Source organism: Aotus nancymaae, unplaced genomic scaffold (assembly GCF_030222135.1).
Source record: "Aotus nancymaae isolate 86718 unplaced genomic scaffold, 86718_ANA_hifiasm-v0.15.2.pri h1tg000016l, whole genome shotgun sequence".
Classification (NCBI taxonomy): Eukaryota; Metazoa; Chordata; class Mammalia; order Primates; family Aotidae; genus Aotus; species Aotus nancymaae.
In genome coordinates, this window is record NW_026988428.1 from 66,573,403 (window position 1) to 66,593,817 (window position 20,415).

General features: G+C 49.1%; 1 protein-coding gene across 1 annotated transcript in view; it reads left to right on the forward strand.

Annotated features, from left to right (window-relative positions):
- Window positions 1–5,725: 5,725 nt before the first annotated feature.
- The window catches only part of VWF (von Willebrand factor), a 168,938-nt gene continuing 154,248 nt past the window's right edge, over window positions 5,726–20,415 (forward strand). Inside the window, exons 1-5 of the mRNA XM_064377521.1 lie at window positions 5,726–5,893; window positions 7,169–7,223; window positions 9,062–9,226; window positions 19,672–19,774; window positions 20,057–20,265. Of these exons, the coding sequence (XP_064233591.1) occupies window positions 7,169–7,223; window positions 9,062–9,226; window positions 19,672–19,774; window positions 20,057–20,265 (532 nt within the window). The 5' untranslated portion in view covers window positions 5,726–5,893. The remainder of the gene's footprint in view (window positions 5,894–7,168; window positions 7,224–9,061; window positions 9,227–19,671; window positions 19,775–20,056; window positions 20,266–20,415) is intronic.

Below are 20,415 nucleotides of genomic sequence, written 5' to 3' on the forward strand. Positions count from 1 at the left end.
TTTCAGGAGGCTTTCATCCTTGCCATTCTGAAAAGCAGATTACTAATTGTGGTTTTATTTTTGACTTCCTTGATGACTGACCCGTGGAGTTGTTGAACGGGTTTTTTTTTTTGAGATTCAGTTTCCCTCTTGTTGTCCAGGTTAGAGTGCAATGGCTCCATCTCAGCTCACTGCAACCTCCATTTCCCAGGTTCAGGTGATTCTCCTGCTTCAGCCTCCTGAGTAGCTGGGATTACAGGCATGTGCCACCATGCCCAGCTAATTTTATGCTTTTAGTAGAGACGGGATTTCTCCACGTTGGTCAGGCTGGTCTCAAACTCGCAACCTCAGGTGATCAGCCTGCCTCGTCCTCCCAAAGTGCTGGGATTACAGGCGTGAGTCACCGCACCTGGCCACCTTTGAAATTATTTTTAACTATTCTTGATTTTTTGCTTCCCATATGGATTTTAGGATAAGCTTGTCTAATTATATGAAAAACCCTGCTGGATTTTGATTGAAATCGTATTTAATTTGCAGATTAATTTGAGAATATTTGACATCTTTACAATATTGTGACTTAGTAAATATGAACACAGCATATCTCTTCATTGGGTTTTCTTTTATATCTTACAACAAGATTCATGATTTTCTTCATAATATTATTGGAGAGATTTTATTCTATTATTCTTTCTTTTTAGATGGAGTCTTGCTCTCTCACCCAGGCGTGATCTTGGCTCACTACAACCTCCGCCTCTCTGGTTGAAGTGATTCTCCTGCCTCAGCCTCCCAAGTAGCTGGGATTACAGGCACATGCCACCATGCCTGGCTAATTTTTTGCATTTGTAGTAGAGACGGGATTTCACTATGTTGGCCAGGCTGGTCTCAAACTCCTGACCTCAAGTGATCCACCTGCCTCAGCCTCCCAAAGTGCTGGGATTAGCAGCATGAACCACTGTGCCCAGCCCATTCTATTTATTCTTAAGTGTCTGCAGTAATCGCTGCTTTACTAATAGGGTCACTTCAAAGATTGTATTTTATAATTATATAGGAACAAAAAAGAATCCTGTAGCAAACTTCTATTATCTTCTATTATTTGAAGATATTAATGTCTACATAGAAAAATTCAAAAGAACCTACATAAGGTAGGTAGGCACCTGTAACCTCAGCTACTGGGAGGCTGAGGCAGGAGAGTCCCTTGAACCCAGGAGGCGGAGGCTGCAGTGAGCCGAGATTGTGCCACTGCACTTGCACTCCAGCCTGGGCGACTGAGCGAGACTCCGTCTCCAAAAAAAAAAAAAAAAAAAAAATTGATCACGACCACTTTCTTCCTTCTAAGCAATACAAGGACCTTAATATGCTGTTTGATATTTTGGTTCTGTCTAATTTTTAAAAACTCTCCAATTTATCATTACTATTGTTATTGTTTTATATAATCACTGCCTGCTCATATTTACCCCTATATTTACTATTTTCTTTAACTTTTCTTTTGGAATCTTCTTTCCAGGCTGAATTTTCTTCTTCCTGGCAGGGCAAGGCGGCTCACACCTGTAATCCCAGCACTTTGGGAAGATTGCTTGAGCCCAGGAGCTCCGGGAGTTCGAGACCAGCCTAGGTAACATGGCAAAACCCTGTCTCTACAAAAAAAATACAAAAATTAGCTGGGTATCATGGGGTATGCCTGTAGTCCCAGCTACTAGGGAAGCTGAGGTGAAAGGATAGTTTGAGCCCAGGAGTTTGAGGCTGCAGTGAGTTGTGACTGTGTCACTGCATTCCACCCTGAGTGACAGCGTGAGACCCTGTTTCAAAAGCAATAACAAAAATGTTTTTTTCTCCCTGAAGTAACCTCTTTAGTAGTTCTTTCAGAAAGGACTATTAATGTTAAACCCACTCTCTGTTTTTCTGTAAAGAAAAAAGTGTCTTATGTTTCCTCAACTCTAAACGATAATTTACTAGGTAGAACAGACGTTACAGTCACCTCCCACGTCCCTCTGACTCCAACTCTTTCTATTTTTTCTAGACTACCAATGTCTGCTCCGTGCCCAAGGGCCAGAAGTGTTGAGGGCTGAATGCCTCCAGAAACAGCCCTGACAGTAACTGACAGGAAGGAGTAAGTGTAGAAACACCTCTGCTCCCTGACCCAAGAGTGGGAGGATTGGGAGGCATGGACCGTACATTTTCCCAGACTTTACTCAAGAATGAAGCTTCCTTGTCCACTTAGTGGCTGGCATAATAAACATCTTTTATTGGCTGCTTCCCCGGCCCCATGTCAGCCCGCCTCGGCCTCCCAAAGTGCTGGGATTACAGGCGTGAGTCACGGCACCTAGCCACATTTGAAATTATTTTTAAATATTCTTGATCTTTTGCTTCCCATATGGATTTTAGGATCAGTTTGTCCTCATTTTAGGATCAGCTTCCCTGCCTATGGCCTATGCTTCTTGCCCTTCCAAATCAATTATCTCCACTAAAATACTCAGAGTCTACTTCTGGGACTTCAAACTAAGCCACTGCATGTCGAATTCTCCACGGATGGACTTGTTCTCTCAGCACTTCTCTCTTCTCTTTGGATCTTCTAATTCTATCATGTTTCCTTCTTAGTTCCTCCTCCTCCCTTTTTTTTTTTTTTTAGACAGAGTCTCACTCTGTCACCCAGGTTGGAGCGCAGTGGTGGGATCTCGGCTCACTGCAACCTCTGCCTCCTGGGTTTAAGCAATTCTACTGCCTCAGCCTCCCTAATGGCTGGGATTACAGGCATGCGCCACCACACCTGGCTATTTGTTGCTTTTTTAGTAGAGATGGTATTTCAACATGTTGACCAGGCTGGTCTGGAACTCCTGACTTTAAGTGATCCACCCCCGCTTAGACTCCCAAAGTGCTGGGATTACAGGCGTGAGCCACCTCACCTGGCCGCTCCTCCGTTTTTTTGCCTCCATATTTGAGTAATTTCTTTAGAACTATTTTTCAGCAATATCTGGTGTTTTTAATTTGAGTTTTTCAATTAATTTACTACATATATTCATTTCTTAAAGTTCTTTTTTTTTTTTCTTTTTTGAGACAGGGTCTCACTCCATTGGCTAGACTGGAGTGCAGTGGCACAATTATGGCTCACCGCAGTCTCAACCTCCTGGGTTCAAGGGATCCTCCTATCTCAGGCTCCTGAGTAGCTGGGACCACGGGCATGCACCACCACACCCAGCTAATTTTTTATTTTTATTTTTTGTAGAGATGGGTTCTTGCTGTGTTGCATAGGCTAGTCTCAAATTCCCGAGCTCAGATGATCCTCTTGCCTCCATCTCCCAAAGTGTTGGAATTACAGGTGTGAGTCTCCACCTCTGGCCTTAAAGTTCTTTTTCAAGGTTTCCTGTTCTTTTTTTATTGTTTTCAGTTCCGTTTTTTAGTCTATTATATTTTAGTTTACTATTTATTTATTTGTTATTATTTTTTAGAGACTGGGCCTCACTCTGTTACTCAGGCTTGAGTGCAGTGGTGTGATCATAGCTTACTGTAACCTTGAACTCCTGGGCTCAAGTGATCCTTCTGCTCCAGCATCTCAAGTAGTTGGGACCACAGGCTTATGCCACTGCACCCAGCTAATTTTAAAAAAATGTTTATTATTTGTAAAAATGGAGTCTTGGTATGTTGCTCAGGCTGGTCTTGAACTCCTGGTCTCAAGCAATTCTCCCATCTCAGCCTCCCAAAGTGCTGGGATTACAGACATGAACCACTGTGCCTAGCCTCTATCATAATGTTAAACACTTATTTTTAAAAATCTTTCACTGATCATTTTATTTTCTGAAAAAATTTTTCTTTACTTTTTTTTTTTTGAGACAGAGTCTCACTCTGTAGCCTAGGCTGGAGTGCAGTGGAGTGATCTTGGCTCAGTGAAACCTTTGCTTCCCAGGTCCCGGTTCAAGCAATTCTCCTGCCGCAGCCTCCCGAGTAGCTGGGATTAGCACACACCACCATGCCCAGCTAATTTTTTTTGGTATTTTTAGTAGAGACTGGGTTTCACCATGTTGTCCAGGCTGGTCTTGAACTCCTGATCTTGTGATCTTCCTACCTTGGCCTCCCAAAGTGCTGGGATTACAGGCGTGAGCCACCTTGCCTGGCCTATTTTCTGAAATTCGTAGGGATCTAATTCTTGCTCATGGTAGATATTCTCAAGGGTTGTGAAATTTTTGATTTTGAATTCATCTGCAATAAAGTTTTATTTGCATGAGTGCAAAGGTTGAAAAGTCTAAAGAAAGACTGAATTTTCCCACCCCTGAAACAGGTGGAGACAGGCAAGCTTCCTTATCTTCTATGTTGGGGGATGGATTTTTTTCCTGGTCCGTCGTTTGGGAGACATTTCTCTTCAAAGTTTCAGCTTTATGCAGGGGTCTCCATTCTAGTTCTCCCTGTGGGTCAGGCTGGTAGTCACATTTCCCATTCTTGCAATTTGCAATCTCAAGTCTGGAGGGTTCCCAGGATGGCCAACACTGGACCTCCATGGGCCTACCCTGCCTTGTGCTCATTTAGGCTCCTTTTCCTCATTGACCCTTGAAGATATTCCCTACTTTCCTCCTAGATCAGCTGTGCATTTAAAGAACATTTGTTATATTTAGCACAGCCTTTAAAGGTATTTTGTAATGAGAAGGTTTTCAGGTTTTTTTTTTTAAAGCTGGAAGTGGAAATCCTGATGGCCTTTTCTACTGCCTCATGCTTTCTGCCTCTTGTGCCATTTTTCTTCCTTGGGAGTGTGCCTCTTCCTCTCCTGGGATGGTAAAGGCAGTGGTGGAGTGCGGTGTATATGGGAAGGGAGGAGGTTGAACCTAGTGGTTTCTTGTAGTGGTAGGGCAGGCGGTATCGTGGAGAAGCAGCGAGGAGGTCCTTCATACCCAGACGTGGCTCAGGCTGCACATCTCACTGTGTGGAATCCCAGCACGAGAGTCACCTTCCCCTACTCCTGCCCGTTTCCTCAGTTACTTCTTTTACTGGGAATTCGTTCAGCAGATGATGTTGAGAATTAGGCTTTTGGGACTGGGAGGTTGGGAAGAAGAACTCTGTGTGTGTGTGTGTGTGTGTGTGTGTGTGTGTGTGTGTGTGTGTGTGTGGTCAGGGTACCAGAAGTGGGTGGAAGCATCCTTGAGAATTAGAATTATTCAAATCTAGCAGTAATACAAGTATTAGACTCAAGCCATCGCTCCTCACCTTCACCATTTTACAAAGGCCTAGGCTTGTGCCCAAGACCTTCATCTTTAACTGGTCCATTCAGCCCTGGCTGTGACCCAAAGGGACTGTTTTTGTCAGGGCCAGGACCGGATCCTTCGTACCTGGGGTGCATAGGAAGTGTTAGTGCTCTCCTTCCTCCAAACACAGCAGCGAAATTGGCTCAGGTTGAGGTGTTTTTCCCAACTTCCCTGCAGTCCAGTCCTGGAAGCTGGATCAGGAAGCTGTGTTGTTCTAGTGTAATTCCCCACTGCCTGGATCAGCCTGCCCTGAGAAAACCAGCATTCCTGGTTATCCCACACATGTGGGGCACTCTGGGAAGACCAGGGATCAAGTGTTGGGGTGTAAGGGTTGGGGGTGTTTGGGGAGGGCAAGGCGGTTCATTAAGGCAGCTGCCAGGAGGTCTCCCTCCAAACTCTACAAAGCTTTATCAGCTTGGAGGTACTTCTAATACCATTTCCTTTCATTGTTTCCTTTTGGTAATTAGGAGGAGGCCAATCCCCTGCTGTGGCAGCTCACAGCCTATTGTGGTGGGAAAGGGAGGGTGGTTGGTGGATGTCACAGCTTGGGCTTTATCTCCCCGAGCAGTGGGGACTCCACAGCCCCTGGGCTACATAACAGCCAGACAGTCCGGAGCTGTAGCAGACCTGATTCAGCCTTTGCAGCGGCTGGGAGCATGGCCTAGGGTGGGCGGCCCCATTGTCCAGCGGTGAGTTTCCCAGGGACCTTGGAGATACCTGCAGCCCTCATTTGCAGGGGAAGGTATGGCCATTGGAAGAGCTGGCTCAGTTGTGGGAGGAAGATGCAGGACTGACTGACCCCTGCTCCTGAGGAGCTGGGGTTCTCTGTCCCTGGGCTACAAGGGCTTTGTTTGGAGGGGCGATTCAATTCAGCGAGGGATGATCCTAATGCTCCCTCCTCTACTTGCCTCTGAGGATCCTGGGGCTGCTTTTCTTCATGCAGTGGGTTTTACCGCTTGATAGTACTTCACTCAAATGAGATGGAATGAGCTTTGCCCTCTCCTGTGGGAAACTTCTGGGAGCAGCTGAATGTACCTGTGTTAACTTAGGACTGGTAGGGGACACCTGCTTGGAGATCAAGACCTGGCCTTATTTGACATCTCAGTGTTCCTTCCACAGACACATCACAGATTGGCTTTATCTCACCTTTGTCTGGATGGGAACTTGGGTAGGAAAGGAGTCACCTCTCAGTGAATCTCAGGCAACAGATTCGGCACTTCATTTAACAACATTTTCCAGAGGAGAGGGGCTACAGCAGGGGCTCTAAGGGACTTGGGGGTATGCTCTGCCAGCCATGATCAATTGTCCCTCTCTTGGGGGGTCACACAGTGGAGATGTCTGCCTGTGTCCAGGGCCGCTGGACTCTTGTCCATTTTTTCAGATGAGCTCAGCAAACATTTGCTGGACATCTCCTGGGTGCTAAGCATCTTGCCAGGTGCAGGGCTTGGAGACAAGAGAGACAGCCCTTGCTCTGAAGGCGCTTGTGGTACAGAGTTGGGGGCCAACCGTCAAGTTGGCAGTTCCTCAGCATTCTCTATGTCTGGGGTGCTGTGGTGGGCACACAAGTGTAAGACAGTTCCTACTCTCCAGTCTGGATGCAGAGGCAGGAAGGAATGAGGTGTGTCAGGTCCCAGCTGCTTCAGGAGGCAGGGACTTGAGAGTGGCCTGGCTGGCCTGGAGGGAAGGCAGGGTTTTCCACCTGTCCTGGTGCTGGGACTGCTGTCTGTGGACGGGTGCCCACAGGTCCCAGTGCACAGCGATTGTCATCCTTGGGCCTGGCACTGGCCAGGAGTTTTTTGGGGGGCCAGAAGGCCGTGTTCAAAGGGAAAGAGGAGATCATGGAGATCAATCTTTTCTTCTGCTTTGAAGAAATGTTTTTGCTACTGCATGCTCTGACAGTGGCCACTCCAGCAGCCTCCTACCTGGGCAACACTGACCAGCTCATGTTTCTTGCTTCTCTGCAGATGAGTCCTGCCAGATTTGCCAGGGTGCTGCTTGCTCTGGCCCTCACCTTGCCAGGTAGGTACCAAAGGGCCTCGATTTCTCACTCCCAACCCCCCAGGGCCATCTGAAGTGATCCCTTTCTGGGAATAAGCAGGTGTGTCTGGAGCTCACCTGTCTGCCCAGCCCCAAGTAGGTGCATGCTGGTGGTCTCCTGTGAAGGTTCTGCGGAGCTCCCACCCTGGACCAGTATTCCAGAGACGAGGTGCCTGCAAATGTCATCTCCTATTGGGGAATTAAGAAGCACCAGGGTGGCACTGAACTATCCTATATTATGGGGGCACAGGACGAGGAAGAAGGAATCAGAGACTTGGATGGATTATTAGTTTTAGATGAGATTGTGGAGGTCACCTAGTTGACCCTCCCATGGTACAAATGAAGAGACTGAGGGTCAGAGAGGAGAAATGACTGCTCCAAAGTCTCCTAGAGCCAAATCAGAGGTCAGTCTTCCTGGGTCCCAGGCCGGTGCACCGTAGCGTACTGGGTCCCTTTCCATTGCACTGCGTCGTAATGCCGCCCTTCCCTTGCTAAGATTCCAAGCCTGTGAATGGCAGGAGGGGACTTTTGACCTTGGGCTCTACCTAGATCTCTCAGGTCAGCAGCATCCAGCTGCTGCCCACAGGGGAGTCTGGGGAAAGAAATATACATTTGTCACACTCTCTGCATCTTCCTACTAGGTAGGTCTTTAGCCAGGGAACCCAGAAACTTAGAGACTTATCACTGTGTTTCCCCACCTCCCAACACACACACACATACACACACACACACACACACATACACACATACACACACACATACCCGCAGTCAGTGAAGGAGTTAGCATGTGACCCTGGAGGAGTTCACACTTCATAGATTCTATGTGTCAGGCACACAGTCTGATCTGTTTAAAATTTAACCTGCTCAATATAGAATCATAGATTTATGTACAAAGGGGCTCATTGCAATCTGTTTGTAATATTAAAACATGGAAAAATTCTAGGAACCTAACAATAGAGGGCTGTACTATAGACATTTAGATGCAGAATATGATGCAGCCACTAAAACCCATATATTGGAAGTATATACAATAGCATGACAAATTATTTATAATCTATTGAGAAATAGAAGTTATAAGGAGTTTGCACAAGGTGGTCACCAATTTGTAAAAAACCCGCAATTGTGCATATGCTGTAAAATAAAACAGAAGGATGAACATTGAAACGTTAACTCTAATGATCACTGAATGTTGGGTTACAGATGGTTTTAGCTTCTTTGTGTTTTCTTTTCTTTTTTGAGACAGTCTGGCTCTGTTGCCCAGGCTGAAGTGCAGTGGTGCGATCTCGGCTCACTGTAACCTCTACCTCCTGGGCTCAAGCAATTCTCCTGCCTCAGCCTCCCGAGTAGCTGGGATTACAGGTGCCCACCACCACACCTGGCTAATTTTTGTATTTTTAGTAGAGACAGGGTTTTGCCACGTTGGCCAGGCTGGTCTTGAACTCCTGACCTCAGGTGATTCACCCACCTCGGCCTCCCAAAGTGCTGGAATTACAGGCATGAGCCACCATGCCCAGCCAACTTCTTTACATTTTCTTCTGTATGCTCCAAATTTTTACTAATTATGGCATTTTAAATCAGTAAGTAAATGTTATTAACACTAATAGATTTCCTGAAAAACTTCCTTAGTTATTGCTGTGAATCTGGGGTCATATTTGGGAGCTGAAAGCAACAGCTTTAGTCCCATTTAGGATGGAAAATATCTCCCCACAGCCCAATTTCTATCAAAGGCAGTCTAATTTCTATGGGGCCAGAGAGGTTTGAGCTGATGGTTCCAGTTGTGGCCTGTGATCACCAGCCCAACCTGTGGCCTCTCCCTCCAGGGATCCTTTGTGCAGAAGGGACTCGTGGCAGGTCATCCATGGCCCGATGCAGCCTCTTCGGAAGTGACTTCATCAACACCTTTGATGGGAGCATGTACAGCTTTGCGGGATACTGCAGTTACCTCCTGGCAGGGGACTGCCAGAAACATTCCTTCTCAATTATCGGTGAGTTCTGGCACTGCAGGGAGGAATTCAGAGGGCTGGCTGAGCTCAGCCCTGGTGTAGGGGAGGATTACTGCTCTCAGGACAGGGCCTGAGCTGAAAGGTCAGTGCTGAGAACAAGGAGAGGAACAGGCTTTCCGTGACATGTAGACCTCTTGGCTTTCCCCGGGTCTCTCCCCATGGGAGCCCGGTGAGATGGATGAAGAGAGTCTTTATCTTCTCTAGTAGTTCGCTGTGTCCATTGTTCTGGGTCCAGGTGATGCCCTGGAAGCAACACAGCATCAAGGAGAATGATGAACTAGAAAAGGTGCTTTGGAAACTCGTTGCCAAAGGGAAGACTCATTGTTGTTTTCTTGGTGGCCTGTGGATCAGAACATCAGCATATGCTGAGCACCTCCTGTATTCCTGGAGAAGGACTGGTACTGTGCCTGCATCCCCACAACAGCCCTGGGATGTAGTTGTGGTCACCCTAGTTTTACCAATGGAGAACCAAGGCCCATGGAGGTTGCATAATCCTTCCAAGGCCTGACAGACAATAAAATGTGGAGCTGAGGCCAGGTGCAGTGGCTCACACCTGCAATCCTAGCACTTTGGGAGGCCGAGGTGGACGAATCACCTGAGGTGAAGAGTTTGAGACCAGCCTGGCCAACATGGTGAAACCCCATCTCTATTAAAAGTACAAAAATTAGCCTGGCATGGTGGTGGGTGCCTGTAATCCCAGTTACTCGGGAGGCTGAGGCAGGAGAATCGCTTGAACCTGGTTGCAGTGAGCCGAGATGCACTCTAGACTGGGCAACAGAGCGAGACTCTGTCTCAAAAAAAAAAAAAAAAAAAAAAAAGGTGGAGCTGGATTTTGATCCCAGGCCTCTCAGATTGACAGAATGTTCCTCTGGATTAAGGAGAGAGGACACTTGGCGAGGTTGGGAGGCGCAGGGATGGAGGATTATGGTTTGGTGACCTCCACGTGCGAAAAACTAAGCAAGGTGTGTGGCATGTGAAGGAGGGATGCCAAAAAACTTAGCAAGCATGGGGACCCCAGCCTTGGGGAAACTGAGATGGCAGTGGACAGGCTCATGCTGTTACAGAAAAAGTGTTCATAACACTTGTCTTTTTTCGTTTTTTCTGAGGTGGAGTTTTGCTCTTGTTGCCCAAGCTGGAGTGCAGTGGTGCAATCTCAGCTCACTGCAAATTCTGCCTCCTGGGTTCAAGCAGTTTTCTGCCTCAGCCTCCTGAGTAGCTGGGACTACAGGCACACACCACCGTGCCAGGCTAATTTTTTGTATTTTTAGTAGAGACAAGATTTCACCATGTCAGCCAGGATGGTCTCAATCTCCTGACCTCGTGATCCGCCTGCCTTGGCCTCCCAAAGTGCTGGGAATATAGGCGTGAGCCACCGAGCTCAGCCTCATGACACTTGTTAAAGTGAGTAGGGAAGACTTTCAAGACGGACTGCTGCCATGGAGGTTTTGTAGCGGGGGAGAGAGAGAGGACTCGACTTTGAATACAATAAGGAAAAGTGAAGATTTAGGGCCAAGGAGGAGGGAAGGGGCCAGTGATGGAAAATTTCAAAGAGGAAACGTCAGGAGTAAGAGAGACTCTGTTTAACCCAGATTGACAGGTGTCTCGCTGAAGGCAGGCCAGGGTGATTGCATATTGAGGGTGGGGTTGTCTTTGCTAAGTCGACCCAGCAGGATTCTTGTTAAAACTGGACTGAGCGCCCCAAGGACAGAGCACAAGGCCGAGGCCTAGTCTAGAAGAGGGCTCAGAAGCCCCCCACTCAAGTTTGGTCAAGGGGGGAGTCTTTGGCAGCACGCAGACACTCACCTGAGATCTGGGCTCTGGGCTGCTGGGGTCACTGCACCATTAGTCAGCGGGGACTGACGCAGGGTCCTCCGTGTGCCCAGCGCTGGACTAGGCTCTGTCTGGCACCTGGCCGTAGCTATGAGCTCCCTCTGTTTCTGGTCTCTCTTTGAGACCATCTTTGCCACCTGCCCTGACTCTGTGAGGAAATCTATCACATATGACTTCCTGGCACTGTCATTCTCCCCACTCCTCCGTGAGCTCCTCAGGGGCAAGGAGCATGTCTCACTCATCTGTGTTTTTTGGTGCTTAGCTCACTGGAGTCTCTGTTGTGCTGAAGAATTTTTTTTTTTTTTGATGGAGTCTTACTCTGTTGCCCAGGCTGGAGAGCAGTGACACAATCTCGGCTCACTGCAACCTCTGCCTCCTGGGTTGAAGCAATTCTCCTGCCTCAGCCTCCCCAGTAGCTGGGATTATAGGCATGCACCACCACACCCGGCTGATTTTTTTATATTTTTAGTAGAGACAGGATTGGCCAGGCTGGTCTTGGACTCCTGACCTTGTGATCCGCCTGCCTTGGCTTCCTAAAGTGCTGGGATTACAGGGGTGAGCCACCCTGCCTGGCCTGAAGATGTTTACAGAGCGGTGGTGTGTGAGGAGCTCTGGGGAAGGAGCTTTGGTTGGCCAGAGAGGACAGGGGAGGGTGCTGCATGCCATGGGGACTGCATGAGAAGTGGGGAGGCGGAAGGGGCACGTGCTCCTGACGTGGAGCCCTGGGGAGGTCAATGTGGATGGAGCAGTGGTTGCCAAACTCCAGGCTGCATCAGAACCACCTGGAGGGCTGTGACAAACAGATCTCTGGGCCCTGCCCCTGGAGCTCTGACTCAGTAGATGTGGAAGGGGCCCTGAAAATTTCATTTCTAACAATTTCCCAGCTGCTGCTGCTGCTCTTAGACTGGATAACCAAACTTTTGAGGGGCGGGACTGGAGAAGATCGGGATGAGAGGCTGGGCCATCGGGCGAGGCCACAGTGTAGGGTCTTGAAGTCTGATGGGGAATCTGAGTCGATTCTGCAGGCTGTGAGGAATCAGTGTAGGGTCTTGTGCAGCAGGGAAGTGGTGAGAGGAAACTGGTGCTTTGCCAAGACGGTCCTGAAAAGGAGAGAGGTAGGAGGCGGAGTGGCCTTGGCCATGGTAACCAGGTAGGCAGTGAAAAGGCCAGAGACACCCCAGGGCGTGACAAATCAAGGAAGCCATCCTGAACACCAACCGTGAGGGTCCCAACTTGCTTCCGAGGTGGCAGCTGGGGAGGAACTGGAAGAGCAGCTGGAGAGAACCCCCTACCCCTGCCCCTGGGAAGCTGATGACTCAGGCCCTCCCTACCTTGGGTGACCCCAAGTTTTGTTTTAAGTGGATTTTCCTATTTTATAAATCACAGCAGAGCTGATACAGACCCCTACCTGTGATGGCTCTGGGGTCAGTGGGAATGGAGGGTTAGAAGTGACTGGAGGAGGCCGGGCATGGTGGCTCACACTTGTAATCCCAGTACTTTGGGAGGCTGAGGCAGGCAGATCACCTGAGGTCAGGAGTTTGTGACCAGCCTGGCCAACATGGTGAAACCCCATCTCTACTAAAAATACAAAAATTATCTGGGAATAGTGGCATGTGCCTGTAATCCCTGCTGCTTGGGAGGCTTAGGCATGAGAATCACTTAAACCCGGGAGGCGGAGGTTGCAGCGAGCTGAGAGAGAGCCACTGCACTCCAGCCTGGGCGCAGATTAAGACTCTGTCTCAAAAAAAGAAAAAGACGTGACCGGAGGAAGATTTTGATGGAGACGCTGCGGTGCCCGGGTGGGAATTGCTATCTGACTCCACAATCTGTGTTAGTTCAGCTCTGCTCTGGACTCCCCGCCTGGAGACGGGTTTGTAAACAACATGTACTAATACCTTCGTCCCAGGCACAGAGCTCATGTTCTGGGCTCAGAGAGCCAAGTTAGCATTTTGGAAAAGCTCCCTTCCCCTACTAGAGCCCAATTCCAGACCCCGCGCCACGTCAGGGTAGCCCTCCCAGGTGGGGAAATGTAGGCTGTTCTGGTGCCTCCGGGCTGTCTCTGTCACCTCCTTCAGGAAGCCCTCGTGCCCATTCCGCCCACCCAGGACTGGGCTCATCAACTCTTGCTCACTGGTTTCCGTCCCACAGGACTGGGTGGCTCTGCTCCTGGCAGGAAATGGAAGCGCAGACAGAGCCAGAGTTGGAGTTGGAAACCCGTGTTCTCCTCCGCTCTCCCTCTTTACTGAGTGTTCTGAGGGTAGCTGCGCAGTTTCCTCATCTTTAAAATGGAGATACCGTGAGCATCAAAGGAGACAGGTTATCTGAAAGTGTGACCGCTTAGCCAAGCTGAGTTATTGAAAGCAGCCAGCTTAATACGGGGTGTTTGTTCACTTGGAAGCACCGTGTCGGGACAGGGGCTGCTGGGCCCTCGGGCATTTCCACGAGGTCAGGGTCACTTCAGTTCCATCTGGCCCACGTGAGCCACACGGGTTTGCGCTAGAGGTCTGGCCTCTCGGGCCACCCTTTTCCATGTTTCAGTGGCCACAGAGGAATTTGAAGGGCGATGGAAGGCTTGTGTACTTCAAAACCTCTGTGGGATTCCCCACCAGGTCACTATTCTTTTCTTATAAGCAACTTGCCCTTGCGAAGTATCCATCTTCTGGGAGATTGTTTGCCTAAACCAGGTTACGGATCAAACACACTTTAATGTAAATTGGTTTCATTGCCACCGAAACCGCGCTGCTGACGTCATAGAGAATGGTGGCTGCTTTGCCTGTTGTTGTTGATGGGTTGGGGTATGTGGGAGAAGAGGAAGAATGGGAGGGGGTGGGCTGGCACGGGTGCGTCAGGGCAGCCAGGGGCACCGGGTCAGGGGAGGGGAGCCCAGGACTTGGGCCCGGCAGTTTCGGTTTCCGTGGACATGCCCACCTTCTGTTCCATTGTTCTGCGGTGACATCCTGCCTCCTTGACCGTAAGTCGCACATCCACATTCCTCCCGAGTGCCTGTGGCCCTTGTTCACATCCTGGGTAAAGTGTTTATGTCTGCACATGAAGGGCCACCTGGTGCCACGGCTAGGCCCCCATCCTTGATCTTGGCTTCTGGTGGGGCAGGCTCCAGGGTTCAAGGCCAAGGCGACACGGCTCTTTGCCAGGCAGCACAGGGGCCAGAGAGATACTGTGGGAGTCCTGGTTTGTGCTCTTCCTTAGAGACTGCTCTCTCTCAGCTATGGCTGCAGGATCTGGCTCCCAAACCAGTCGAGGGAGGCATCAACAACAGCCAACGATCTGCTGAGTCACTTCTCCCTTAGTTTCCGTGGCGTGGTTAGACTAGACCCTTGTTCTCAGTTTGGAGGAAGGATCGCCTGCATCAGGATCAGTGGCTTAGAAGGTAGGGTGTTTACTGGAAATGCAGATGAGTGAGTTTCACACTAAAGCCTGAGAAAGCGCCCACGTCTGACTGAGGTTCCAGCTCTTGGCCTGCTTCTGAAGGTCCCAGATACCTTTCCCTCTAAGGCATGGGCTGGGAGCTTACTCCTCACTCAGCGCCTTAATCACTGCGTTCAACAGGCCTGGTGGGAGCCTCTGGAGGAGCTTCACTGCCCTGTCTTGCTGCTTTGGGGTGATAGCCAGCCTATTTTCCTAAGAGTTATAGGAAATGCTAACCTGGAGGTCTGTGGAGTGCAGGGGTCTCTCCTGGGCTCACTGGCGATTTCTAATGGCTTCACATTATCTGATCCCCCTGAGTTCTACATTGAGGGAACCAGGCAAATAAAATGCAAGGCTGATCTGGAGTTCTCCCTGCATTAGTGGTTAACGCAATCTAGAACACTCCGATGCCCTGTTACGCAGCTTTGTGTTGCAAAAAGGGGATTTGGACAGAGTCAAAAAAGCCTGAGTGTAGGCTCTGCTCCATGCCCACGGTGGAAACCAGGGGTTCTCAGTCGGGGGGATTTTCCCTCTGAGGACATTTTGCAGTGTCGGGAGACATTTTGGGTTGTCACAGCTGTAGGGAGGATGCTGCTGGCATCTAGTGGGTGGAGGCCAGGAGGCTGCTGGTTCTCCTGCCATGCACAGGGAAGTGTCTGGCCCTGAATTCAAGACTGGCGCAGCGGAGAAATCCTGCTGTAAACCTAGGCCTTAGTTTCTCCTTCTATAAAATGAAGTCAGCCTAGATCAGTGTTTTTTGAACTGAGTCATGAGCCATGGGTCCTAAAATTAGTTTAGTGCTTATAACTAGCATTTAAAAAGGCAAAATAGAATAGGATAGAAACTATCAGAAAAAACCGGAGTGCATAGCACATGGCAAGAGTAGATTTTGTTGTTGTTGTTGTTGTTGTTGAGATAGTGTCTTGCTCTGTCGCCAGGCTGGAGTGCAGTGGTGCGACCTCTGCTCACTGCAACCTCCACCTCCCGGGTTCAAGAGATTCTCCTGTCTCACACTCCCGAGTAGCTGGGACTATAGCTGTGTGCCACCACACCCAGCTAATTTTTGTATTTTAGTAGAGATGGGGTTTCACCACGTTGGGCAGGATGGTCTCCATCTCCTGACCTCGTGATCTGCCCACCTCGGCCTCCCAAAGTGCTGGGACTACAGGTTTGAACCACTGTGCCTGGCTGGCAAGGGTAAATACGTGAAATGTGTGTGTGTGTCCCGAGTCATAAAGTAAATTGTGTTTTTACTATGCTTTTTGAGCAAAAGAGTTTAAGAACCGCTTGTTTAGATTCTTCCTGCTGCTGTCGTACGTTTTTCTGAGTTGTAGGCCCCTCTCTAGGTTACACTTTGAAAAATCCCACCGCCAGGCTGGGCACAGTTGCGCATGCCTGTAATCCCAATGCTTTGGGAGGCTGAAGCAGGAGGATTGCTTGAGCCCAGGAGTTCAGGGCCAGCCTGGGCGACATACCGAGACCCCCGTCTGTACAAAAATATACTAAAGTTAGCTGGGCTTGGTGGTACACACCTGTAGTTCCAGCTATTTTGGAAGCTGAGGTGACAAGATTGCTTGAGCCCAGGAGTTCAAGGGTGCAGCGAGCTGTGATCACATCACTGCACATCATCCTGAGCGACAGAGCAAGACCTCAAAACGAGAGAAAACAAAACCCCCAATTCCCTTGTCACTCCCGTGCTCCAGGTATGGCCTGACTGCTCCTCAAGCCCCGCTCCGCCATCCCGGGCCAGGAATTCTCCATGCCTTGCAGTTCAGTCGTCACTGAAGGGCACGAGGCAGCCCCACTCCTGCCCCTAGACTGCTGTTTTTGGTTTGTCTCTGGGTGGGTGGGGGCTGGTTACCGCAACCTAAATCAGCCCCTTCAGGAGCCCCAGTTCCTGCAGTAGGTGAAGCTCGGGGGATAGCCAGCACCACCTCCCCTGACTGCCTGGCGCTGCTTGGACTTCCTAATGCTGGTCTCTCCTGGGGCCGCCCAGAGCAAGTCCTTCACGTACTTAAAACAGCACTCCAGCTGGAGTCCCAGCTCTGTCATCACTGACTGGCTCTGTGATGAAGGGCAAGTTACCCCAGGGTCTGCCACCTGGCTGGCCGCGAGCCCCACAGCCTGCACAGGCAGGCTCCTCTGTTATTTACTCTAGGAGGGCGGGGCTTCCCTTCCCTCCCACACTTCTCCTGGTTCTTTCCTGTTTGCGTTTTCTGCTTCTGCTGAATTCTTGGTTTGTTCAGCCTTGCAGGCTTTACTTTTCAAACTTACAGCCATAGTGACCTCGGGGCTTTCCTGTGGCACACGCTCAGCTCTGTCCCCTGTGGAGCGAGTACCTTGCTCAAGTGATTTTGCATCTTCGAAAGCCTCTAAGTGCTGCAGATCCCCAGCTGCAGGGCCATGCCAGCCCCAAGCTGCCTGGCTGCCTCTGAAGCGTTCCCTACCCATCCTCCAGCCACACTCCCTGGCAGACTTGGTCCCACCCATGCTTTCTGCATCCCCAGGAGAAGGAGAGACTGCAAGGAGAGGCTCACGGGGTCCCTTTCCCGTTTCCGGGAGGGAATTGCCTTTGGCTCAGAGGTGACATATTGGCCGAGTTACCCAGTGAAGCTGGGCAGAACTCCCTGTCCGTCTGCCCTGTGAGATGGGATGGAAGGAGGATTCGCTGATGGGGTGGCAGGCTCAGTGGTAATAAGGGACCCGGGGCCGCAGACCTCGTGGGCTGATTTGTCTGCTGTCCAGCAGGTGGGGGCTTCTGTTCTGGCAGGTCTCCAGTGCGGAGTGTGAGTGCATCCCCGCCCTGTCGAATGGGCTCACTCTGGGCTGTGTGTAGTGTTCAGAGAGCCAGCTCCAGGAAAGGCCGAGGGAGGGATGCGGTCTTGGACCCAATGCCCTGGAGAGCTCCTGGGAGGGAGTGCAAACTGGAGGTTGTTAACCTGGTTGTCTTGTTTTTTTTCAACATTTTATTATGGAAATTTTCAAACATACAGAAAAGTCGAAAGACTTCAAGATCCATGTACTCCTCTCTCAGATTCTAACATTACTGATAAATGAAATAAAATTGAAAGTAAGTTACTCTATTTACACAATCACTTCTCTAGTTGTTTGTTTTTCTTTGGCCAATGTCTTGCTGTCAGTAAGTTTGTTCGGCTTTTAAAGGTTTGCTTGCTGTAAAAACCGTTCTAGATGGGAATGCAGAGTAAGGGAAACTCCTCGGCTCAAACAGGACAAGTCCTCTTTCACTTGGCGCGCACCTCCTTTTTCTCCCGGCTGTGTTGATCTGGAGCGCTATAGAACATGGTTTATGGACTGTGGGTGGTCTGTGTGTCTTTCCTGGTCGCTGCTGCTGCTGGCGTATCATTCAAAACTGTTCCCAGAATAGACTAGTTATTTACTTGGGACAGCCCTTGTTGAATTCCTGCCAGAAACAAGTCTATTCTATAGCTCATTCTGGTTGGAGTGTTTATGTGTTGCAGTGTGTGTGGTGTGTGTGTGTGCACGAGCGTGTGTGTGTCTGTGTGTGTGGTTGTCCTCCTGCAGCCTCAGTTCAACCCAGAGCCCTACTAGGGACTCTTCCTCTCCTGGCTAGGAGTGAGGAGACCCCTGCCCCAGCTCCCTGTTTTCGTGGCTCTTTTGGGCTTGGTTCCACAGACATCTTAACCTCTTCTTGCTGAGAAGAAGCCCACACTCCCCTATCCCTTCTAGGAGAAGAGAGATTTGCTTTTTTTTTTTTTTTTTTTTTTTTTGAGACAGAGTCTTGCTCTGTTGCCCAGGCTGGAGTGCAGTAGCTGATCTCGGCTCACTGCAGCCTCCACCTCCCAGGTTCAAGCGATTCTCCTGCCTCAGCCTCCTGAGTAGCTGAGATTACAGGTGTGTGCCACCATGCCCAGCTAATTTTTGTATTTTTAGTAGAGATGAGGTTTCACTATGTTGATCAGGCTGGTATTTGCTCATTTTTAAGACCAACTTTACCAATTTCTGTCTCTAAGGCTTGAGACCAGACTCTATATTTTCCCTTCTGGTTCTTTTCATTCTTATGACCAATTAGTTATCTTTGAATATCAAAGACCCAGCACAAGTAACAGCAGTTCTCAAAAACTATGTGAGGCTTGGTAAGCTTTGGTCATGCTGTGAAAAATGTCTCTTGCCTGTGTTTCTTCTTTCCTGCCGGCCACCATCACCCTTGTGGCCCTGCTCAGCACTCACAACCACACCATTCCCAGAGCCTATTTTATCATGTGTCTGGATCTTCAGACATTTCCCCTGTCAACCATTTAGTGTATCCTTATTAATTCCATGTGCTGTGTAAGGCCTTTGACCCACACGATCTCTGAACTCCTGGATGATCAAATTCAGTAAACTTAGGTGGAGTTCGTGAATCTCCATTTTAAACAAACAGCCCAGGGAATCTGACTTGAGCTGTCCTAAGATACCATTTTAAATAGCACTGCTAGGCTTAGGTGGGAGTGGGAGAATGACTCATGCCTTTAATCCCTGCACTTTGGGAAGCGGAGGCAGAAGGATCACTTGCATCCAGGAGCTCAAGACCAGCCTGGGCAACACAGTGAGATCTTGTCTCTACAAAATATATATATATATATATATATATATATATATATATAAAATTAGCTGGGTGTGGTGGTATACACCTGTGGTCCCAGCTACCTGGGAGGCTGAGGCAGGAGGATTGCTTGGGTCCAGGAGGCGGAGGCTGCAGTGAGCCGTGTTCACATCACTGCACCCCCAGCCTGGTCAACAGAACACAACCCTGTCTCAATGAATGAATGAATGAATTACACTCTCCTAGAGCACCTGTTTCCAGTAACGCAGTGTTGTTTGCTGCCTTACAATGTCGCGTGTTTGTTTTCTATTTATACCCAGGTTATAAACTCCCATAAGCAAGAGATCATGCTTTTATTACATTTTTCTTTTGTGATATATAAGAGCCCACCCGAGGGCTATGTATCCAGAAGTCACTCAATAATTATTTTTAGATGAATGAAAAAATGGGTGAGAAAATGAGATTTTTAGGGAGATTTTTGTTGCTCACTTGTTAAGACTTTTGGGGGCATTTTCTGCTGAGAAAAGATTATGTAGATGATGATTCTTAATCAAGGTACTCATTGAGGGGAGTAATAATCACTACTATTGACTTTTTTCTCTTGCAGGGGACTTCCAAAATGGCAAGAGAGTGAGCCTCTCCGTGTATCTCGGGGAATTTTTTGACATCCATTTGTTTTTCAATGGTACTGTGACACAGGGGGACCAAAGGTAAGCTTAGAATGTCTGAGTTAGAAAGGGCATAGAGATCCCCTGGCACAAGCCCTCATTTCTCAGGTGAAGAAACTGGGGCCCAGAGAATGGAAGCAAATGTGGCAAGGAAGTGAGTTGCAGGGCTGGGAGACAGCCAGGTCTCCCAATTGCTGGTCTAGGCCCTCAGCCACTTCGCACCATGGTCTGAACCCTACAACATGGGGTTGGGATTAGAAGGTGGGAGAGACATCCAGAAAATGCACGAGAGGTCTACTTCTGAACTTAGCCTTTGCCTTCCAGAGTCTCCATGCCCTATGCCTCCAAAGGGCTGTATCTAGAAACTGAGGCTGGGTACTACAAGCTGTCCAGTGAGGCCTATGGCTTTGTGACCAGGATCGATGGCAGCGGCAACTTTCAAGTCCTGCTGTCAGACAGATACTTCAATAAGACCTGCGGGCTGTGTGGCAACTTTAACATCTTTGCTGAAGATGACTTTATGACCCAAGAAGGTAAGATTTTCTGGGATACCATTTCCCTAAGTGTGGTCGTGGTTTTTATTTCCTTGCTATCATGCCTCCCCTGACATTCAAGCCTCACTGTGACCTCACCTCAACTGATGTTGCCAATCTCATCTCTTCGCATTCCATTCCAATGCCTAG